Source organism: Mytilus edulis, chromosome 6, assembly GCF_963676685.1.
Source record: "Mytilus edulis chromosome 6, xbMytEdul2.2, whole genome shotgun sequence".
NCBI classification, from domain to species: Eukaryota; Metazoa; Mollusca; class Bivalvia; order Mytilida; family Mytilidae; genus Mytilus; species Mytilus edulis.
Window position 1 is genome coordinate 10,539,755 of NC_092349.1, and position 25,816 is coordinate 10,565,570.

At 33.4% G+C, this 25,816-nt stretch overlaps 1 protein-coding gene across 1 annotated transcript; it reads left to right on the forward strand.

Annotated features, from left to right (window-relative positions):
- Nucleotides 1-23,386, forward strand: LOC139527087 (E3 ubiquitin-protein ligase TRIM71-like). The gene is made up of 4 exons (XM_071322356.1): nt 1-339; nt 7,823-7,915; nt 8,600-8,638; nt 21,585-23,386. The coding sequence occupies exon 4, from the start codon at nt 21,594-21,596 to the stop codon at nt 23,241-23,243; it is 1,650 nt and encodes a 549-aa protein (XP_071178457.1). The 5' UTR covers nt 1-339; nt 7,823-7,915; nt 8,600-8,638; nt 21,585-21,593; the 3' UTR covers nt 23,244-23,386.
- The last annotated feature ends 2,430 nt before the right edge of the window (nt 23,387-25,816 follow it).

Below are 25,816 nucleotides of genomic sequence, written 5' to 3' on the forward strand. Positions count from 1 at the left end.
GATGTACAATAAAAAAAGTACACTTAATTTTCAATATTATGGTGATTTACTTTTTCTGATTACCTGATTTATTTTGGCTGTTTATTGTATTAATATAGACCTCTACTTCACACATTGTAAGGTGTTCTGTATCTCTACGTTGAATCCGGACAAACCGCCCTCTTGTGTAAGGAGGGCACGTTATAATGGCTGTCGGGTTTGCTATGGCCTGATAGTGACAGTGAATTACATCTCCTTCAACTATTTTGCACCACCTATTACATGAGCATGAGTGCATGATAACTTCGACATCAAAATTGGTCAGTTTGTCAGTTTAAAAATATGATACTCTTATAGCAGGTATATATTCAAAATAGATTTATTAAATTTCATTTTTAGGCGGGATTGTATGTGGGATGGTGAAGGTCAGGCTAACCCAAGTTCACAATGTCAGCTCTGTAGTCAGTATGTGCATTCAGCATCACACTGTTTACGTTTTTCAAGCCAACAGGGAAACCGTCAGAACCCGGGGGACACTGGGCACGCTCCCTCGGGCGACCACCCTTAAGTGCCAGAAGACGTAGTCGCTCTCCTAGTAGACAACACAACGTACATGTACAATCTTGTAATTATACTTGTGACAATAATGAATCTGACTCATATGATAGTACTTGTTCTGAAATAGAAGGAGAGGAGTCATCTCGCCCCAAATTTTTATATATGCCAGTTACTATAGACAATATAGAGATAGCAGCCGCACTTATAGATAGTGGCAGTTCCATAAATGTAATATCACAACAACTTTTTAATTCGTTGCCAGAACATTACCGTAATTCTTTTAAAAGTGCAAACGAAAAGATACTTTTGGCAAATAATGCGTCAATAAATATTGTTGGTACAGCACGTATAAAGATCAAAGTTCCGACTGGCAAACATTGGTTACATGTGTACATACTATCTCAAACCTCGAATCCGTTGATTTTAGGTACCAATTATTTATTTACTAACAAGATAGTGCTTGATTTTGGTAAATTGTATATAAATACTAAGACTGTGAAGGTTAAGTGTCAAAAACGAATTTCTGTCCCTGCAAATTCAGAATTTTTTATGTGGAGTAAACTTGGAAAGAATGTATTATACGGTACGCAGGGCATATATACTAGTAGCGACTATATGAACAAAATAGGTTTATTAACAGCTAAGGCTGTAGTGTCAGTTGATCAGAAAAACTCAGTGCCGGTAAAACTAATGAACGTTACTAATGAACCTATCACAATTCAAAGAGGGAAAGTTTTAGCAATTTTTAAAGTATTAGATACTGATTATTCAATCACGTCATTAGAACCGGACAATGGTAAAATGCAAAGTGTGCAAAATGTTCAGTTAAGTCATAGAACGGAGAATGAAAGTGATGATAGCAAATTTTTATCTTACTTTGATATACCTAATCACTTGTCCGATACTGAAAAATCAAAACTTAGTCAGTGTTTGCAGTCAAATAAATGTTTGTTTGTAACGGATGAAAATCCAGATTTAGGATACACAGACATTGTTCATCATAAAATATGCATGAAATCCGACTTTAAACCTAAAAACCAAAGACCTTATAGACTTCCACCTGATAAAAAAGAGGCCTTACGTGAACACCTTGATGAACTCCTTCGTCAAAATATAATAGCGCCAGTCAGTGAAACTGAGGATGTTCCAATAATCAGTCCTATTGTTTTGGTTTCAAAACAAGATCGAAACAAGAAACAACAAGAAAATTCACAAAAGAGCAGTGCTAAGTACAGATTTTGTTGCGACTTTCGCTATTTAAACTCCCAAGTTCAAGATTTTTCGTATTTTATTCCTGATCTGACCGAACTAACTGAATCATTTTCTGGGAAAACTCCAGATTATCTGGCTTCAATCGACTTAAGCTCAGAATTTTTCCAAATGCCTGTAGATAAAGACAGTCAAAAGTACACTGCGTTCAATACATGTTTTGGAACTTTCAAATTTCGTCGACTTCCAATGGGGTTTAGTTCTGCGCCTTCATCATTTCAGTTATTGATGGATAAAATTCTACAGGGATTGACATTTAAAGTGTGCTTATGTTACTTGGATGATATTCTTATAGCATCAGAAACTTTTGACCAACATATCGATGACTTGAACACTGTTTTCGGCCGCTTGAAAGAAGCCGGTCTTAAACTAGGACCTAAGAAATGTAGCTTTGCACAGCAGTCATGCGTTTTTCTGGGGCATTTAATTTCCAGCAAAGGCATTCAGCCCCCACCGGAAAGGTTGCAAGCGATCAAGGATTATCCTTCTCCAAAATCTGTTAAAGAACTACGCCGTGTCGTCGGTCTACTAAATTGGTTTAGAAAATACATTCCAAATTTCAGCTCAGAAATAGAACCAATGACAAAATTACTTAGGAAAAATATGAAATTTCGGTGGTCTGCGGAGCAAGAAAATGCCTTTCAAAAACTGAAAAAATTGCTTTTAAATTCACCAGTTCTTGCATTTCCAAATTACAATATACCATTTCATTTGGCTGTTGATACATCCAGTAAGGGCATAGGATACGTTCTGTACCAGATTCATACTGATGAGCATGAAGAGGACATGATCAGAGTGGTCCGTTTTGGGTCAAAATTATTAAGTCGTTGGCAAAGATCTTATGGCCCCACCAAACTTGAATTACTTGGAATGGTGACTGCAATTCTTGATTGTTCTGTATACTTGCGTGGGCGTAGATTTATCGTTGAATGCGATCACCAGGCTTTAAAGCCTTTGTTTCAAAAACAGCTGGAGGGAGCAATTTATGAGCGCTGGATCGCCATACTCCAACAATATAATTTTGATCTTCGCTATAAACCAGCAAGGGATATGCAGGTTGCCGATGCCCTATCGCGTATTCCGCGGCAGGAGATTTCCGATGGATTTATTAGTCCTGATATTGAAGACCCATATTTCCCGTATAAGGAGGAAATCGTAGGTGATATAAACATTGAAGGTGGATACAAATTTCCATCATTTAGACATTCGGATTCTAGTGAAAACGACCAGATAAACAATATTCGAGTTGATCAAAATTTAACATCAAATTTCAATTTATTAAATCCGGATCATCAACACAAACCCGACTTACAAACGACAGCAGAATATGATGCCGATACGGAAGATGATGTTCCTTGCAAACAAAACAAACTAAAACGCAAAATTGTTTCAAAGAGAAAATTACTTTCCATTCCAAATATTAGAATAAATCCGTCCGAAAATAACCCAGTTTCAGTAAACAACACAGATATAGAGATCGTTTCCGACAATGATATGAAACAAAATATTGAAATACAAAATCCGACAAATACCGTAGATACCGATATAAGCGTACAATCAACGATCGTAGTAGTGATGATCAATCAACTGTTTTAAATGAACATGATTCGGATATTTTCAATCTTACAACGGATGTGAATACGGATCAGGATAACCAAATGAGACGTCAAGTTGAAATGATAGATCTGTTCGAGAGATCTGACTTTAGTGTAGAAAGTCTAAGCAATCTACAACGGAAAGATTCAGAATACGGAAAATTTGTTTCGTACTTGGATAAGGGAGAACTGCCGAAATCACAAAAAGAGGCCCGAAAACTACTTTTGCAATCGCCTGATTTTATGTTGATAAACGGATTACTTTTTCATTCTCGAATTGCAAAATCAAAGCGCGCTAAAAATCTAAAAAATTACCAACTAGTTTTACCAGCAGTTGTAGTGAAAACCGTTATTTCTATGTATCATGAATCATCTCTTGGCGGACATGGCGGAATACAACATACAATTGACTTAATAAAGGAAAAATATTTCTTTTCAAAATTGGCGCAGAAAATTTCTGACTATATAAAAAGTTGTCCGGCATGTCAAAGAAGGAAATTGACAAAAATCAACACTAAGGCCGGAATTGTCGCATACCGTACGCCAGATTCGCAGTTTCAAGTGTGGCAAATCGACATTTTTGGACCAATAAATCCAATATCTCCAACAGGAAATCAATATGTTTGCACGGCGATTGACCTTTTTAGTAAGTTTGTATTTGCCGAGGCTATTCCTACCGCCGATACTATTACAGTGTCTGAAGTTTTATTCAGGATGGTTTCGCAGTTTAGTGTATTTGATACTATAATCAGTGATCAAGGCTCCGAATTCATCAGTAAATGTTTCAAAGAAGTTTGCCGGTTACTAGACATAAATCATGAATACACCCCGAGTTTTGCACATCATTGTCTGGGTGCGTGCGAACGTTCGCATAGGACTTTAGCTGAACGCATGAATCCCTACATTGCAGATGGTAAGAACTGGCAAGATTTATTACCTTGTATTCTTTTCTCAATGAACAATACCGTTAACGCCAGTCTAGGATATTCTCCATTTGAGATAGTTTACGGCAGGAGGCCTAATTTTCCATTAACCGGACATTTTAGACAGGATATAAACACGCTTCCAAACGATTGTCATGAATATGTTCAAAATTTGTGCGCAAGATTAGAAATAATTCGATCAGAAGTGAAAGAACATGCATTAACTTCTCAAATAAAAATGGTGGAACGTGTAAATGACAGTTTGAACCCTCTACAGTACGCAGAACATGATTATGTTTATATAAGCAAAAATCCTACAGGACAGGGACAAAAACTGAAATACAGTTATGCTGGGCCATATATCATTCATAAAATTCACAGTCCTCATATGGTAGTTTTGAAGGACCCAGATTCACAAAAATGCCTTCCGAATCCTATTCACATTAATCGAATAAAACCGGCGTACGTGCGTCAACCAAATCCTGCACAATACTTCATGGATCAAGTTGAAACAAAAAAACATGTAAATACAACCACGGACCAAAATACTGCATCGGACTTCTCTGAAACAAGTGAATTATCGAATACGACAGTGTTACATTCTGAAATAAATGACAATGATTCAAATGATACAGAGAACGACACAGGAATAATTTTGATGAATAACAATTCAAACAATGCGACAGACGAACAAACAAAAAAGTGCAAAGGGAAAAGTATTCAGTCCCCAATCCGGAAATCAACCCGATTAAAAAAGAAACCAGCTCGGTTTGAAGATGAAAGTTTCACCGATCCAGGAGACAAAACTGTTTCGAGTGATGAAAATCGTTTTTACAAAGTTAAACGAATACTTGCTAGGAAAATTATGGACGGAACAATGAGTTATTTAGTTCATTTTATTGGAGAACCGGCTCAAAATGCCCGTTGGCTAAAGGAGTCCGATTTTGACAAGAAAACCCGTGATTTGATAAAACGCCGACTACCTCCACAAATTCTATGAGTCGTTTTGTGTCTGTGAGGTTTACCTCATGATACACCGGTTTTTTTTATTGTTTTATTCAGTGTTTAATTTTATGGAATGCTCATATTGTACATATTAAACGAATTTTGTTGTAAAATTCAAGACAATTGCCAATTTGAACAATTTATATTTTAATGCTTGACGAGGATGTTTATTTCGAACCTTTTTGTCCTTGAGTTTGATCTCATGACAAGTTACCCGGATTTTTACAGTGATGCTTTACTGGAACTTTTTGTCCGTGAGATTTATCTCATGACAATTTATTAATCTGTGTACAGCGATGCTTTTCTGGAACTTTTTGTCCGTGAGATTTATCTCATGACAATGCCCTATGATGATGGTACAACGACTTTTTCTGGCGAACTTTTCATGTTTTTGTCCGTGAGATTTATCTCATGACAATCCGTTACTATGATGTCAGATGAAATTCAGTACAGAGCGGAGCCCAATTCCAATGTTATTCAATGAGAATTTTTTTTAAATATACGGACATTAGTTTGTTTGCATATATAATATACATGTACATGGGAACTGCTTATTAACTGCTAAAGATTTTTTATTTTGCATATGTTGATATAACTTATCTTTTTAAAATACTTGAACAATTCGTATTATGTATGTTTGCTAGATTTTTTCTATTATTCTGATGCAAATAATGAACGATTGTTGATATTGCGTATACAGGACATTATGCTAAACACTTGTGCATTTTTATACATGTAGATTTTTTATTTCAATTTCATTTACATACTATAAGTATCAAGTTTGAATTATTTAGTCATTAATATTTGATTTATTTAATTTTGTAACATAATAGCAGAAAGTTGGTACTGCGTTTTCAGATTTGTAATTCAATAATTATTTTCTATGAAGAATGCCGAATTTTGTATGTTTATATTGAACATCGATCTTTACTATTTTTGAAATATGTTGATGAGATCGTATGAATATGGTTCATTTCGTATTTAGTGGATTTTTAAGGAAACATGATAGTGATATACAGTTTCATTAGCGAGCAAATTAAGGAAAATGTAGAGAGAATGGTTTTTTTTTTTTTTTTTTTGCATGGTATAAAGACGGAAATCTGTAGTTAACGTCCTTTTGGAACTTTTATGAGGAGTGTATTATCTAGGATCTATGTTAGTGATATCGAGATAATTTCATAAATAAACCCCGTGAATTGTATCTTTCTGATATGTTTTATCTGTTAGCAATTTTATATTTTTTATGAGAGTGTGTGTGCGTAAATGGGTTTGGCCATGATTCTGTGAGAGATAGTTGATATATTTTTTGAAACTTGCAACTTATGAAATGTGATCATTATAGGACATTTTCACAATATTGTAAGAGATAGGGGCTCTGTTGAATTTATTACTCAATGATACATGTATCACGAAACAATTTCGGATCTGTAAAAATATATTTAACTACTAACTTTCAAAAGTTGAGATTTCGCAACGTCAGATAATTGTACTTTTTCATGCTGTGTTTTGAGAGGGTATATGAGTTGGTGCATATATATTGTAAAGCGAATTCAACCCTGAGAAAAATTTACATTTTTCTTTTGTCGGGGGATGTAATATATATAGGGGGTTGAATCCGCGTTTCCGGAAATACTGTTCAGTCCGTATACGACTTTGTTATATACATGTATGTAATCGTAATCACAGGTACTGTCTCTTTTTCGTTTTGCAAGCGCCATTAAAGGATTTTATTTTATGAGTTCCTAATATTTTGCCTCTCGTATCCCCACACAGGATTATTACAGTATATAGTGTGTAGCGGAGACGAGTACCGTCTAAGTAAAGTAAGCAATTGATTCGATAATGAAAGGAGAACTCACTTTTTAAGATGGGTTTACGGATCGTTGAGACAATTAAGTATCTGTAAGTTTTTTCATTGCATTGCAGTAACAATACAGTTTTTATACGGGTCATAGTACAATGTAACTTTCACAGTTTCAATTATACTTAACATGGAATTTTGTAATATACTACTCTCATGACTTAAAATTTCGACTTTTATGAATCCTACTCTTTTCACTTCTTGTTAAAAAAGAAGGTCAACAGTGAAATAGTGAAGTAACATCCCATGCCTCTTGTCCGCGGAGTTCCACACTATCTGTACGTTATATTGATTTGTTAACAAACCGTCACAGTATATTGGCTCAAAATGTCTAGGCTGTGTGATATATTTTTCATTGCACAATAACGTGTGTTTACGGGTCATAGTATCTTTCCCAAAACTCCAAAACTGATAACAAAGGTATATCGATTATTTTGCTATTTCTATGGTTGTTAGTATTCAGTTAATATTCCAAATTAAATATATATTGCAATATCTACCTTGCTTTTCCTTTTTTGATTTACCATTTATATATTCAAAAATATTTGGAACGGGTTTTATTTTAAATAATGCTTATGATTTATTTTTATAATTTTGAACGGTAATAGGTACTATGTACTTCGCAATTACAGTTGTCGAGCATTTTCATTCAGGAAGAAATATACTTTGTTCCATACAGCTTTCCATACAACGAACTTGAACTTTGTTCAGACATCTTACATTAGGTAAGTGTGTGCGTAATGTTGTCTGCACGAAACTATTATAACTTTGAAAAAGAGTGCAGCTTTAACCGTCATTCTTTTGTTTTCTAAATTAGGTGTATGTTTTCAAATCGTAAGCGTTATGTAAGTGTTTTAATCCATGTAACGAAATAATTTGAAAGTGTATAGGAAACATGGGAGAAACCGAAATTAAATTTAAAATTTAACAATTTCAATTTCCTATTAGCATTATTGATATTATATAACAGTTTAATTATTTTTTTTGAATTAAACAATGTTCATACATTTGTCCGTCAGTTGATATATAAACATATCTCTCATTGTTCATGTAGTTTACATAGCCATATTCTGTTCTGTTCAGGTAGATTCCTCCGTTATATATCGGAGCACTCCCACTTGGGGATATATGGTTTTAAAATATTTACAGATATTTACAGTGTGGTGTGGTGCTCAAGTGTAAAAAACCTTATATACAGGTAAAACTGTGAATTTTAAGAACAATTGTTTAAAATTATGTGCTATTTACATCATTTATGAATATATCGATACATAAATATATTAGACTGTGTGAAAAGTGGGAATCGATGAAACTTACGAAAACTATTAGTCGGTAGTGGAAAATGTTAATTGCATTCAGTATGTTCAGAAAAGGTGAAGTTGCATTACAACTTTTTGTTTTACTTACAGCAAAGGGTTAAGGGAGTGATTCCAAGAACGGCGGATATTGTAAGTAATATGTTATAAGTCAGATCCAATTTGTGTCGGTTAATTATTTCTCACAAGAAAACTCTAAAATATCTGGTTTGTTGCATTTACGTTTTCTGTTTTTTCTGATAACTGGTAGTTGAAATATGTATGTCACGGTGGGTATGGTTGTCCTGCGAGAGAACGTACTGTGCTGGTGATTTGGTCCTGTCAGGTGCTGGTGGGTTTGTTTACATTGTATCAGAACGGCAATAAAACGACAGTTTTGTTGCTTAATTTTTCTCTGATGCGTCATAAGTACCATGCAAAGTATATTACAACAATATTATATTGCAAAAGTCGTGCAAGTTCGTTAAACGGAATTGTCCTGACGCTGTGCTGATGATAAGAAAAACGGTCCTGGTTCTGTGCTCCTATGTCCTGGTTCTGTGCCTTTATATTTTACTTAAAAGTGGCATATTTTCAAGATCATTGATGCTGTACGTTTATTGACTAATTAATTGTTGTCTGCTTTCTTGAAATTGACATTGTTGTGAATCTGTTTACTGTTATTATGAGAGAAAAAATACCCCTATTTTTTTATTTATTTTTTTTAAATTAACTGTAATCTTATTTATTGGTCTGTTAATGGAACCCTTCTTGCCCCCTTTTAAGATAAGAAAATATGTTTACGATTTTCGGGATTACGATCATTTTGCAAGATCACCAAAATACGTTGTAACTTATACAATACTTATATAAAGTAGATGATGTGGTATGTTTGTTGTCAATGGACTTTCCATAAGAAACCAAAGGAAGTATGTGTTAACAACCATACGTCATCGTACGACCTTCAACAATAACCCATAAAATAAAAATGTAAAAGGTTTTGCATAAAAATGGAGAGCAAAAATATAGAACAAAAGACTTTCTGAGCGTTTGAATCATATGTCTTTAGCAGCTTAAAACACATTTGTTTGTGAACAATTTAGTGCTGACTATAAGAATGACAATAGTATTGCGGGTTTGTTTGTTTTTTTTTGGGGGGGGGGGGGGATTGGGGATAAGTTAGAGCGAGGTTACAGTGAAAGTTTTAAGCTTGGAAAATGTATCTTATATCTATTAAGAACCACTTGCTGTATCTGTAAGATTTTGTGATCATAATTTTTTTTGTCTGAACGGTTATCAGGTATTTTTTTCGAAAGTTCGATAGAACACTAAAAAATACCACTATTCAATGAAAGGGCAGACTAGAATATGTCAATTTCAAAAATTAAAATACCTCGTAGCTTCATATTACCAATTGAGTATAAAACAAGTATATAAGTTTAAACAAGAAATTCTTAGATTAAACACCTACATTTAACTTTAAAAGGTCATACAGTTTAAAACAATACAAATCTACACACACACAAAACTGGCTTAATTTCAACTGGTTATCAACCCGAATCGCTACAAGATCATATATAAGCTCACCTGTGTCGAGGGGTCGTGTGAGATTCATGCATTGTCTTGGCGTCCGCAATTACAAAAAGATATAATCTGAAATTACCTGACCAAATGTTACCAAATGATTTTTCAAGAGTGAATCTAGGAAAAACAATATTCATTAACAAACATGACCACTGTCTGTTAAAATGTATTCGAGTTTTTAGTTACAGCCGATTCCATTGAGTATGTAGGCAGGGGTTATATCTTTGGTTAGCTTACTTGTTAGCTAAACCGTGAAGTCATTGTTAGGTAAGGTATACTACCCTCCTTTCGAAGTAGCCTGGTCCTACAGACATAAAGATGTGTCATTTGTCGGACTAGTCTACTCTTAAAGTAGGGCAGTTTACATAATCTTACAATGTCTTTTCTGTTCTGCAAGCAAGATAACCAAGGATATTCCCTTTGTCTACACACTCATTGAAATCGGCTTTAATATTGAAAAAGTTCAACCAATTAGGCCAAAACTTACCGAGTAAAAAAAAATCAAAAGGCCAATGTCTATCTACCTTGCACATTTCAGAAAATTCAGATCAGATAACGAAACTGGGTCCAGCAACATTTATAAGCAATTTAAGATTTTGACCCTCACAGTTTCCATTCACCACAAATATTCTCGTTACAACGAATCATTTTAAATACAAAAATACCAGTTGCAGCCTTTTGTATATCTATTAATATATGTACACTGATAAAGCTATGAAAGGCAGCAGGGTCACCAGAGTGAGGAGTCCATGTTATCTGAAATAAATGCTAGTAAGCATAGATCTAGAAAGCGACAGATAATCATGACATTAAAAAAACTCTCTTCTTTTCGACTTTTTTCAAACAAATTGACACATAAAATGAATTCTATAGTATTGTGGAATTTTTAACTTCTGTTAGATTCATTGGTTACACATTTTACTAGGATAACAATCCTGTCAAGTATGAGCTGGGTAAAATATTTCAGAAAAGAAGATGGAAATGTGAAAGTTTCCGTGCGTCAGGTGCAAGAGCATACGAACAGCTAACATGCCTCGTCAGGGTGGAGGCTAAAAAGTCCATGAAAATTTGATTTAAAAACTTTATTCGTTCTAACAAAGTTATTGAGATTTTGTTGAGGATTTAACCATCTACGACATCAAGAATTTTTTTTTAGAATTTACAGCTCTTCTATAAATATATGCAAAGCACCCATTGATCAAATTGCTTGCTATGATTGTTTGGATGTTTGTAAACGACAGGTAAGTAGTCTGTTTACTATATACTAGAATTTGTTTGGACAATAAACATAAACTTCAATTCCTGTCAGTTTGTGTTTGTCCAATCAAATCCCAGTATGTATTGAAACTCCGCCTACCTATTGTTTGAAAACATCCATGCAAACATAGTAAGCAAGTCACTCAATCAAAGTTTTTTTTTGCATGCATTTATAGAAGAGCTGTACTATATAATACAAAGAAGCGTTTAAGTCTTTCGCCAAAAAATACTATCAATTTCTTTTTGTCATATGTAAACTTCCGTACCATTTCCTTCCATTCATGATCACTAAATTGAACTGTAAAATATTTCTTGGTACCTTCTTAATTCCTTTATAAGTCTTATGTAAACATAATAATGACAATAACTACTGTGAGCACAAGATTCACTGCACACTTTTAAAGTTCTGCTTCATCAAACATTAAAATGTGAACTTAAGTTTTGAGACTTTTTTAATCGACACGATTGGGATTTTTGTATATGAGAACACGGTTTATCTATTAGTTGAAAATGCGGCTTTGAACTAGCTTTCAGTACCTGCGAGCATTCGTTGTTGTGTTGGTACACCACTGTAACAATGAAGGATGAAATGAGGAGGGTTGATTGGGTGGAAGTGGGGAGGGGTATGCGGAGCGCTAACAAACATGTTTATGCGGCATGGGCTTTGATCATTGTTGAAGCATCAATGTAAGGGGCATTTAATATCTTGATAAAACTATTCTTATTTTAGATACTATATCTTGTTATCTGATATTGGACGAAAGATGTTGCCCTTTTATGTAATTATGTAATACAAGTTACGATCATTTGAAAACACATATAAAACAGCCAAATGGATGCACAAGAGCTAAAATAGGAGTCATAGATCCTATTGACAACAATTATCTGCCCAATTTTATTGATTTTTTAACATTTGTTTCAAATATGACCAACTTCTTATCCAAAATCACCAGCACCGTATCAGGACCCACCAGCACAATGACAGGACCCACCAGCACAATGACAGGACCCACCAGCACAGTATCAGGACATGAGTAAATTGAGAAAATGCTAAATTTTAATAAATTGCAATGTTTTTTCACAAAATAGTTTTGTCGTGTGGATTGCGGTATAGAAAGCGGACTCTATGAGCATTTTTATACGACCGCAAAATTTGAAAAAAATTTTCGTCGTATATTGCTATCACGTTGGCGTCGTCGTCTGCGTCGTCGTCGTCGTCGTCGTCGTCGTCCGAATACTTTTAGTTTTCGCACTCTAACTTTAGTAAAAGTGAATGGAAATCTATGAAATTTTAACACAAGGTTTATGACCACAAAAGGAAGGTTGGTATTGATTTTGGGAGTTTTGGTCCCAACATTTTAGGAATTAGGGGCCAAAAAGGGCCCAAATAAGCATTTTCTTGGTTTTCGCACTATAACTTTAGTTTAAGTTAATAGAAATCTATGAAATTTTGACACAAGGTTTATGACCACAAAAGAACGGTTGGGATTGATTTTGGGATTTTTGGTTTCAACAGTTTAGGAATTAGGGGCCAGAAAAGGGCCCAAATAAGCATTATTCTTGGTTTTCGCACAATAACTTTAGTTTAAGTAAATAGAAATCAATGAAATTTAAACACAATGTTAATGACTACAAAAGGAAGGTTGGTATTGATTTTGGGAGTTTAGGTCCCAACAGTTTAGGAATTAGGGGCCAAAAAGGGACCCAAATAAGCATTTTGTTGGTTTTTGGAAAATGACGCAGTCATTGTTCCATAACTGCCGACCTGATTTCTCTGCCTACCGCGCTTGGTTTCGTATTTACTAATTTCAATACAAACTGGAATGTGCTTGTGTTCCTTATCATTATGCATGAGCATTGTGTAGTAATCAGCCAGGAACCAGTTTACAAACTAACTGGTTTCTGTTTGTATTCCACTACAGTCGAACAAAGTGTTGTAGTTTGACAGGAACCAGTCCAGAATTTTGTAAACTACAAAACGTAATCGGTTATTATTATTCCGTTTTGGTGTTTCATACCGACTTATATGGTTTGAATAAGCTTAAGACCCTTCAAACATTAATGTGATAGGTATATTAAAGACTGTTTTACAAAAGGATGAAACTGTTTTGCTTTAAAAGTCGTACTATAGTGATATATGTTATGTACGGATTTCCACTCTCACCGGTTAATTTCTTCTTTTACACGTGCTTTTGAAACTTCCTGTTTAAGCAGAATACAGAATTAAACATCGCAAGTTTTAAAATTGTTTTTTGAGTGAATTAAACTTATTTTAACAATCACGAAGCGTTCGGGAATCATTTCAAGCAGTTTCTTCTTCTCTTTGATGATGGAAAATAGGTTTTCTCAAGAAAATACCGCAAACGATCGCAGAGGAATTGAAACGTACAAGTCAAGTCGGCACCTGGTTAAATTGGCTTCAAGTCAAATCGGCACCTATTTGACGTCAATTCGGCTTCCAATAATATTTATTATAATATTTTCTATTCAATTAATTAATAACTGTTACCAAGTACATAGTGAATATTAGGTAAACAACGAAACCAAAGTGAATATGTTGTTGTGTATAAAAGTAAACAACGAAGCTATTGTTTTAACCATTAGACAATTATTAAAATTAAATGGAAAACTATGAGTCCCTTTCAATAAATCAAACTTTCATGCCAAATAATTAGCAAATTTAAGGTGGGTTTTTTTTCAGTAATGTTTAAACAGCATTAAACAAACAATCCTGTAAAAGACTCAACTGGTTAAATAATGCATAAAAATATCCAATATCTCATGTATTAGTCCAAATAATAATGACGTCTGACAAGGCTATTTTATTTTTTTCTGGGACGCCTTCCTAAGACGTTCGTAGGAAGGCTTCCTAAGAAGGCGTCCCAGAAAAAAATTAACATAGCCTTGTGGTCATAGGAAGGTGTCCCAGAATAAAATTTAAAAAGCCTTGCCAGACGTAATAATTATTTTGACTACTCATATATATCATTAAAAATACACCAAAAAATTCATGTAGTTGAGAAAAATAAATACATACAAAATGTACATGAACATCCAAAAAAGTGAAAGTTAGTATTAACTCTTTTTGCTTTAAAAATTTACAACTGCATTTAAGTATTGAATGCTTTTTTTTTGTAAATTCATTGAGGTGTAAAAGCGTTGACCGAAGTACTTTTTGTATGAAGCGCGTAAGCGTAAGCGCTACATTCTAAAAATGTGCAAACGGTCAATGCTTTTGCAACCCTATGAGGTTACAAAAAGAAACATTCAATACTTATAATTACTTTTTTTAGCTAGGATCATGAAAACACGAATTTTATAACTTTTTTATTCAATTCATCTGTGCACTTTATTGTGGGACCACGTGTTATCATGAATGAAAAGTTTTATTGAGTGATGCAATTGCTTGAGGAATAACATGTGATGTGCAGTTAGTATTATAATGAAACATATATCAAATGTAATTATAACAAAATACATTACGTTATAAGAGTTATCTCCCCAAACACTTTTTCTTGTGGCCACCTCTCCTTCGTAACCGTAAAAGATTTTATTTTACCAAATTGCTCGTTACATATTAAGGATAAGAATATTCGTTTGAACCATAGCTCTATGGGGACTCCATATGAGAGTTATTCCCCCTTTTTCATTTGATTCAAGCGATATGCATTTTCAACTGGTAAACCATAACTGATAGAGACCTAGGGTCTTCATGAGGTCATTGGTACTTAAAATGAAAATGAGGTCAATGTCAAAGGTCAAGGTCATATTATAAATTTTGATTTTGGCTTATTTTCACTTCTTTTCAAATACCGTATGACATTTTGACAAATAATTTTACATGTCCTTACTTGTATATTTTGGTTGAAAGGCTGCGCATACAATAAAAGGGAGTTTTTGTCCATCTTACATTTAAAATTATGCGTCAAGTGGTAGTACTCATTAACCAAACATATTAAAGACCTAGGATATTTTGATTCAAGGTCCATGGTTTGTGACCTTGAAATTGAGGTCAAGGTCATAGGTTAATAGGACGTCATAAAGCCATAAGAAACTAACATTTTAAACTGATTTTTCATATTTCAATATAAAAATAGATCTTTTCTAGTGGAAAGACTTCAATTGTTCTCTGACCAATTTGTTTTTAATTTACTTCATATTTTGTGGGAGAAGGGGGTTCAGACTATGTGGTATCAGGTCTGTTTGCGCCCAATACACTTTCGCACCTCGCACGTTCACACCCAAGGTCCGTTCGCACTCTACTCATTCGCGCCCAATTTTAATTCAAATTCAAGTTGAATAATTGGAAAATCATGATTGTTGTTTTAAATTGCTTTGGTGTAAATACTGAATGTATTTATAGCTTGGTATGAGTAAAACATTGAAGATTTTAAAGGAAAACACAAAAGATAATTGTTTTTAAGCCCTTTGATCTGAAACAATAAAATATAGGAACCAAAATATAGCAATCCACTATTATAACCAAAACATGATAAAATTAAACACACAGAAAAAAAATTAGTCAGAATCTCACTTCATTATGAAAGAGGTCAATGAAACAAAGTATAGCAATACACTGACCAAAACATGATTAAGAGTTATTCAACGCTAAATAAAACGTTGACAAAATACCAATTTATTTAGAAAGGATTATTATTATCTTTAACAATACGCTATCCAAAACATGATTAAGATTTATTCAACACAAAAAAAAAATGCTGTCTCACTTTATTTTGAGACAATGACAACAATTATACTTATAAGAAAACACTTGCTTACAGAGTTATTAAACACAAAACCAATTAAGATTAGTTACGAACATGTAGGGTGTGAAAGTGAAAGGGGGCGAACATGAGTTGGCGCAAACGTGAATGGGCGCGAACGGACCCGGATTCAGCCTATGTACCAGTGAGAAATATAGAAGCCTTTCTACGGTATTTATTTGTACAATTCAGGTAGTCTTGACCTATTCATTTGTCTTAAAAAAAACCCAGCCAGTTGACACCTTCACTTCACACACACACATATACGAATATCAATTATATGCTTACGAGACATGTTGCATTGTTAAACTAATTACGGTATGTGAAAATCAAGACTTGCATAAAAACTATCCCAATATTAGAGACAGTGGCGTCATTTTTCTTCAGAGCTTTCAGCTCTTTGATTCGCACCATAACGTTAGTATAAGTAAATAGAAATCTATGAAATTTAAACACAAGGTTTATGACCATAAAAGGAAGGTTGGTATTGATTTTGGGAGTTTTGGTCCCAACAGAATAAGGGGCCCAAAGGGTCCAAAATTAAACTTTGTTTGATTTCATCAAAATTGAATAATTGGGGTTCTTTGATATGCCGAATCTAACTGTCATGACTGTGTATGTAGATTCTTAACTTTTGGTCCCGTTTTCAAATTGGTCTACATTAAGGTCCAAAGGGTCAAAAATTAAACTTAGTTTGATTTTGACAAAAAATTAATCAGTTAGGTTCTTTGATATGCTGAATCTAAAAATGTACTTAGATTCTTGATTATTGGCCCAGTTTTCAAGTTGGTCCAAATCGGTGTCCAAAATTAAACTTTGTTTGATTTCATCAAAAATTGAATAAATGGGGTTCTTTGATATACCAAATCTAACTGTGTATGTAGATTCTTCATTTTTGGTCCTGTATTTAAATTGGTCTACACTAAAGTCCAAAGGGTCCAAAATTAAACTTAGTCTTATTTTAACAAAAATTGAAATCTTGGGGTTATTTGATATGCTGAATCCAAAAATGTACTTAGATTTTTTATTATGGGCCCAGTTTTCAAGTTGGTCCAAATCAGGATCTAAAATTATTATATTAAGTATTGTGCAATAGCAAGTCTTTTCAATTGCACAGTATTGCGCAATGGCAAGAAATATCTAATTGCACAATATTGTGAAATAGCAAATTTTTTTTTAATTAGAGTTATCTTTCTTTGTCCAGAATAGTAAGCAAGAAATATCTAATTGCAAAATATTGTGCAATAGCAAGATTTTTTTTAATTGGAGTTATCTTTCTTTGTCCAGAATCAACTTAAATCTTTGTTATATACAATATACAATGTATATTCACTTTTTACTACCAACTGATAAATTAAAATAATCTTTACCATTCAGTGATAACAAGCAGTTTTTTTACATCTTAATATTTTATGATGTACTTAAATGAGTAGTTATTGTTGCAAACTCCATTAGAAATTTTAATTGAGATTAGTTTTGGAATAAGGGAAAGGGGGATGTGATTAAAAAAATTGGGTTCAATTTTTCTCATTTGAAATTTCATAAATAAAAAAGAAAATTTCTTCAAACATTTTGTTGAGAGGATTAATATTCAACAGCATAGTGAATTGCTCTAAGAGAAAACAAAAATTTTAAGTTCATTAGAACACATTCATTCTGTGTCAGAAACCTATGCTGTGTCAACTATTTAATCACAATCCAAATTTAGAGCTGAATCCAGCTTGAATGTTGTGTCCATACTTGCCCAAACCGTTCAGGGTTCAACCTCTGCGGTCGTATAAGGCTACGCCCTGCGGAGCATCTGGTTGTTTTATTTTTTCAGTTCTTGATTTTCTGAAAATGAGCATTTTTGTGTTACGCTTACTGAAACAGTTTAGAGGGTCAACTTTTTAATGGTTTACATATGAACCCATAAGAAACAAAATTGAAAAATCTCAACTGTTTTCTTCAATTTTTTATGAGAGAAAACGTCAAAAATCATCATTTTCGTCTTTGTTTACATTTTTTCATTGATCACCAGCACCCGTCAGGACCGAATCACCAGCACAGAACGTTCTCTCGCAGGACAACCATACCCACCGTGTATGTAATAAGGTAAATAAAGTAAAGCAGAGGTCAATATATAAAGTATGGTGCTGTTGTAGGAATAGATCAACTAAGTTAGGGAAAGATATAAAGAACATACAAGAAGGAATTACATATTCCAAACAGAATAGTTCCTACACACATGCAGCTGTAACTTTGTCACTTAGTAAACTATTTGGATAATTTTTTGTACCAGATGACAGCTTTAGGTCTTGGGATCACAGTAATGAGTGCCCAATCATTGTTCAAAGTTTATTTCCAATAAAAGTTAATATTTGAGATTATAATTGGAGGGATCATTTGCCCTATTGTTTAGATCCGAAGTACTAGTTTTTCTACTAAAAATCTCCAGGAACTAGTGCTTTCTTATATGCAATAAAAAAGTATGTCTTTGACATGCAATGAATGTCCTTTTATTTGAACTTTAGACAAACAAGCCATTAGTGCTATTAAAATAAGATTTCATAATTAAACATAGCATTGGACTATGAATTAGTCGTTTAATTTCATTACCTTAATATTTTTATACGACCGCAAAAATTTTAATTTTTTTGTCGTATATTGCTATCACGTTGGCGTCGTCGTCGTCGTCCTGTGTCGTCTTGCGTCGTCTTGCGTCGTCTTGCGTCGTCGTCGTCGTCGTCGTCCGAATACTTTTAGTTTTTGCACTCTAACTTTAGTAAAAGTGAATAGAAATCAATGAAATTTTAACACAAGGTTTATGACCACAGAAGGAAGGTTGGGATTGATTTTTGGAGTTGAGGTCACAACAGTTTATGAATTAGGGGCCAAAAAAGGGGCCCAAAATAAGCATTATTTTTGGTTTTTGCACCATAACTTTAGTATAAGTAAATAGAAATCTATGAAATTTAAACACAAGGTTTATGACCATAAAAGGAAGGTTGGGTTTGATTTTGGGAGTTTTGGTCCCAACAGTTTAGGAATAAGGGGCCCAAGGGTCCAAAATTGAACTTTGTGTGATTTCATCAAAAATTGAATAATTGGGGTTTTTGATATGCCGAATCTAACTATGTATGTAGATTCTTAATTTTTGGTCCCATTTTCAAATTGGTCTACATTAAGGTCCAAAGGGTCCAAAATTAAACTTAGTTTGATTTTAACAAAAAATGAATCCTTGGGGTTCTGTGATATGCTGAATTTAAAAATGTGCTTAGATTTTTAATCATTGGCCTAGTTTTCAAGTTGGTCCAAATGAGGGTCCAAAATTAAACTTTGTTTGATTTCATCAAAAATTGAATAAATGGGTTCTTTGATATGCCAAATCTAACTGTGTATGTAGATTCTTAATTTTTGGTCCAGTTTTCAAATTGGTCTACATTAAGGTCCAAAGGGTCCAAAATTAAACGAAGTTTGATTTTGACAAAAAATAAATTCTTGGGCTTATTTGATATGCTTTATCTAAATATGTACTTTGATTTTTGATTATGGGTCCAGTTTTCAAGTTGGTCCAAATCAGGATTCCATATCAAGTATTGTGCAATAGCAAGAAATTTTCAATTGCACAGTATTGCACAATAGCAAGAAATATCTAATTGCACAATATTGTGCAATAGCAATTAATTTTCAATTGGAGTTATCTTTCTTTGTATAGAATAGTAGTTGATAATATATGTTGGAAATTTGCCAGACATGACTATGATGTCATTTTCTATTTTTATTTGCCAATAACTTTATGTAAATAACTTCATTGGAAATTTGCCAATATAAAATGTTGCTGATGAAGTTTTTTTTCCTTATCTTATCTAAAATGTTTTTAGATAATGTATGTTGGACATTTGCCAGACATGACTATGATGTCATTTTCTATTTTAATTTGCCAATAACTTTATGTAAATAACTTCATCGGAAATTTGCCAATATAAAATGTTGCTGATGAAGTTTTTTTCCCCTTATCTTATCTAAAATATTTTTAGATAATATATGTTGGAAATTTGCCAGATATGACTATGATGTCATTTTCTATTTTTATTTGCCAATAACTTTATGTAAATAACTTCATTGGAAATTTGCCAATATAAAATGTTGCTGATAAAGCTTTTTTTCCTTATCTTTTCTAAAATGTTTTTAGATAATGTATGTTGGAAATTTGCCAGACATGACTATCATGTCATTTTCTATTTTTATAATTTTCTGATGTATTTAAATGAGTGTTTATGGTTGCAAAGTCCATTTAAAATTTGAATTGAGATGATGATGATAATGATGATGGAGTGGCCTGACATTTGTTTTGTGTAAAAAACCCATATAATGTCAAAAATTTGATCACAATCCAAATTCAGAGCTGTATCACGCTTAAACGTTTTGTCCATACCTGCCCCAACTGTTCAGGGATCGACCTCTGCGGTCGTATAAAGCTGCGCCCTGCGGAGCACCTGGTTCAGATTGTTGGTGATTTTTTTAAGTTGTCTGCTTGCCCTAGCCAACCAAGATAAAGCAATGTATTTAAGTATATCAATCCAATTTACCTATTACCTTTATGAACATGCAATTTAACATTCAAAGTTGAATCTCAGTAACTACTTTTTATCTTACTGTAATAAAAGAACAGTAATATTGGAAGTTTTGAGTTAGGGTTTTTAAAATACACGTAAGAAATACAATTTACTTTAACTTTACATTTCAACTGTAAGTAAAATATTCGTCTTCATATTTATAGACACTTAGTAAACATAAACGTATAGCTATTGTATTGGTAGGGCTTCAATTTGAAACGAGCAGCATCTTTAAAAACTTAAAACAGTAAAGGCTGATTTGAATTGTTAGTCTAAGTTCAAACCCATGACACTAAGTGACCTACACCAACTTTGATTCCTTAAGTCATAACTATGTTGAAATCTGTTAACACTCAGTTAAATTTTCATAGCTTAATTATTATATAATGTCTATCAAGCTTATGCTTTGACGAGTAAAGTGTATTTACCACATATAAATTATGTTTCCTGTTATGGTCAAAGACCTGTCTGTTATAAGGAGATGCAAGATCATGAATGCTTTATTAAATTCAGGACATAATAACTTATTTATGGCAGTCTCATTAACTGTTTTAGTTTCTTTTTATTTTTAAATTACTTGATAACCAGATGCTTTATTAGGTATGACAGGTATTACCCGATATTTGATACTTAAAATCAAACTCATTATGTATTTATATATTCTGTCGAAAAGCGAACCCACAGACAAATGCGTTTAAATCAATTTCAAATTAATTTTGTATTATCACACTAAAATATATTTGTGATTTTGAAATACTGCTTTTCATAATAATACCTGGTAAAAAAAACTAATTACATTTCGAAGTTATTGATTTGCGACACCAGGTACATCCAATGAATTTTAGTATTAAGAGTATATAGAAAAGTTACAAATCTTATTTTGAAATCATTTTTAAGATTACTGAAATGGCTACAGCGAGTTTTTGTGATCCTTGCACTAAGGCGAATTTATCAGTATCAGCAACAAGGTATTGCTCCGACTGTGAAGAGCGACTGTGCCCAGCGTGCGTTGAGTCACATGCCCGTTTCAAGGCATTCACATCTCATCATGTTATCGATTTGTCATCTATCGATTTAAATATCCCTGTATCAGCGAAAAAAATCTGCAACTTGCATCCAGATATGCTTTTGGATTATTACTGCACAGATCACGGAATCGTTTGCTGTAGAGCCTGCATTCCTAAGGAACACAGGAAATGTGAAAAAGTTCTGCCATTTGAACATGCCTCGAAACATGTCAAAAAGTCGGCACTATTCACTGACGTTATGCAGGACATATACCAGCTCATTACAACATTGAAAAATTTACAGGATAACAGAGAATCAAACTTACAACGACTTTCTAAAACCAAATCAGTTATAACCAAACAAATCAGTGAAGTTAAATCCCGATTATTGAAACAAATAGATGATTTAGAACGTGATCTTCAAACTGAACTGACTTCTCTTCAACGGAAACACGAGACCGAAATTAACATGCAGAAAGAAGAAATAACAAAGGTTCTGAACAGCTTAAAAACAAAACAGAAAGAAATTGATTTTCTGAAAAATCATGGATCAAATAATCAGATTTTTCACGCTTTACACCAACATGTATCAATCATCAAAAGCGCGGAAGTAAACGTCCAGAAGATGGTATCCAGTTCACATGAAATTGATATAGCCTTTGATGCAAAGAAAGATATCAGGATTGATTTGTTTGGACAACTTTCGGAGACCGTTAAGCCTTGTCAAGTTCAATACAAATCAAAGAAATTTCAGCAGGCCCAGATCATGACAGAAAAAATAAAACGCATTGTCAAGTTTGAAAAGGATACGGAAGTAAAACTCAAAGCGGGGTTGGTTAGTTTAACAGATCTGGCAATCACAGTCGACAATAAGCTGCTCCTGACTAATTGGTCATCATCAGATCCCAAACTGTATGTTTACAGAGACTGTAAAGATTATGAGACAGAGATAATACTTTCTTCTCCACCTTTTGGTGTTGTTGTGTTACATGGCAAAGACAGAGCTGTTGTTACCCTTCCTTTCGAGGAATCGATACAATTTATAAACACGGCAAATATGACAAAGGACGACAAAGTTAAAGTTAGTTTTACATGTTATAGTATAACTGCTGGACGTGACAGAATTTACGTTGGTGGTAACGATGGTACTATCAAAGTATTAGACACTAATGGGACAATTCTAAAACTAATTAAACAAGGATCTGGGGATATTTACTTTCTGTTATACGATGATTGTCATGAGCAGTTTTTTGTGAGGAGTTATAACAAACTCCAATGTTTTAAATTAGATGGAACTCTAGTATACAGTAAGGACGTTTCGGGTACAGCAGGAGTAACACTCGATAGAAAAGGAAACATTTATTACGGCGGTTACAATACCAGTAACATACAGAGAATGTCATCAGATGGCGAAAACTGTGAAGAAATGCTTAAGAAAGACGATGGCATTGACCGTCCATATGGAATGTGTTTTAACAATGACTTCACAACACTGTTTGTTATTAATAACGTCAGCACGTCCGTGTTTGTATACAACTGTAGATATTGATTGTGTATTATTGGTGTTGTGAGACAATACATTTATATATTGATTATAGTAAGGACGATTACAAATATGATTTGTTGTATTTTATCTTTAGTTCGTATAGAAAGGTATCGTATTGAAAATGTAGACACGAAATGTAACGAAAAGATAATGACTATATGATATAATTCAAAACATAATCAATAGTGTTTCTGTAATATTTTTTAATATTTATCAGCTTTACATCTATAATTTCATTTTGAAGTTTTCCGAAAAATCAAATTCACTTCGAAAGTAACAAAAAGGCAACTGTATTAACTTTTTTTATTTTAAATATTACGGAAGGAACACAAAAATTTTACTAATTGAAATGTAACAACAAATTCACTAAAATTTCAATAAGAGTTGACTTATGAATATATTTATACAGTTCTGATTAAAGTTGTATAATTATTTTATCATCTCTTAAATACGAAAGGAGTTTCAAACAGATATTGTGAAGTATCCAATAAAAAGACACAGTAATTAAATTCTAGTAAACAGGACGAAATCGCATCCAAAGGAGCGATACAGAGTGTGTAGTCCATGTTAAATGATTAGATGGAGTATGCATCTCCTGCTGTGCATACATTTCAAATCATTGAAGTTGTGACATAGACACATCGTATCGGTCAACCAATTTGTGATTGTGACCGTTACACGGATGTTGTTTTTGATTTTGACGGACTTAACTAATTACCCTGTTTGGAGCAGTTTGTTTGTAAAGAGATTAACACTGTTAATGAAGTTAGTTGAGGGAACATACACAAAGAGGGTATGTAACCGCTGAGAAATGAAAAATTGAGAATTGGGGAGTTGAAATCGACACGTTTGAAATACATTCTATTCTATAGTCGTCCAACTGAGTTAATATCAAGGAAAATATCAACTTTTGAAGCAGACGTTTTTAATTCGGTTATTTACGTAATCTCAATATAGAAAAAAGGAGATGTGGGATGATTGCCAATGAAACAGCTATCAACCCTCTATGAAACGGATGTAAGTAATTATGGACAACCAAACGGCCTTCAAAATGTCCAACAATGAGAACAACCAATATAGTGTAGTAGACAATACAAGGCCCCGACTTGAAAAACAGCATTAAACAGTTTAAATGAAAGAACTAACTAAACAAGCAATATCATTACAAAACAATTGATGAAAAACAAATATGACAAACATGTACCAACAATAGCCACTAAATTACACACCCTGGCTGGGGACAACAACATAAAGAATGTGGTGGGGGCTAACATGTTTGTGAGCCCTCAATCCACTCACTAACCTGGTTTACAGAACAAATAAGAAAATCAGTTGATAAATGCTTAATTCATATGACTGATACACGGCAGAAAAACTTAGACCAGACATTGTTTATTGCGATGAAAGCACTCACTAAAATATAAGTTTTTGAGTTTCAGGAAAATATCAAAAATCCGACAGTAAAATAAAAAAAGACATTGCTATGTGTTTTGTTTTCCGTTTTGTCTGCAGAAGAAATTCTTTTTGAATTCTGCGTCATATAATTCGGATGAATATTGGTATTACAAACTTAATGCGTAAAACAATCTTGACATTGCTACAAAAGTGCATAATTTGTGATTAATATCTTTAGAATATTTTTAAGAATAACATCATAAACCAGTTGTACATAGATCAGTTCAATTTTCTGAAAGTCATATTTCACTATAAACAAGTGCTGTCAAGAAATGTAGACATATATTTTGTCGAACATCATGACGACTCTGCTATATAGCAATTGACCAAAGAATAAAAGAGGGACGAAAGATACCTGAGGGACTGTCAAACTTATAAATCGAAAATAAACTGACAACGCAATGGCTAAAAATGAAAAAGACAAACAATAGTACACATGACACAACATAAAAAACTAAAGAGTAAGCATAAAGACTACGAGGGTTAAGTGAAGTATTAAATTAAGGATGAACATTTTGCCTTATGTTCTAATTCGCCAAGCTTAACCGAACATAAATTATTTAGTCAATAAAACTCAACACATGTATACTATAGGAATGAACTCTCCTTGTGAGTAGCACACTTTAATACTTTATTTTTTCTTCAAACATCAAACCATTTCATATATTCATATTTCAATATTCATTCAAACGTCCAATTGCATCTAATAACTCATCCAGGAAAATCACACAAGTTTCCTCAATACAACAAAGTCCGTATCGGGACTCCATCCCACTTAAAATCAAAATCAATAACAATCTACAAAACAATTTATCTCGTCACATCATTACACTGTCTAACGTAAATCTATCAAAATGGGTGGGTGGGTGGGGGATATGTATAACGAAACGGAAGGTATGCTACTCGGTAAAGGCAGAACGTCGAATAACTGGTTATAAAATTATCTCTTATTTATAATAAGATTCTGCACGAGAATCACGATCCTACCCTCGTACAAACGGGTAGGATACCTGCATTGCGACATACAATAGCCAATCAAATCATACAATAACATTAAACCAGGTATGCGACCATGTGCTCATCAACACGTGTTGAACATAAACAAACACAGACATGTGCTT

Coding starts and splice junctions, on each gene's coding strand:
- LOC139527087 (XM_071322356.1), top strand. CDS start 21,594: ATGGCTACAGCGAGTTTTTGTGATCCTTGCACTAAGGCGAATTTATCA.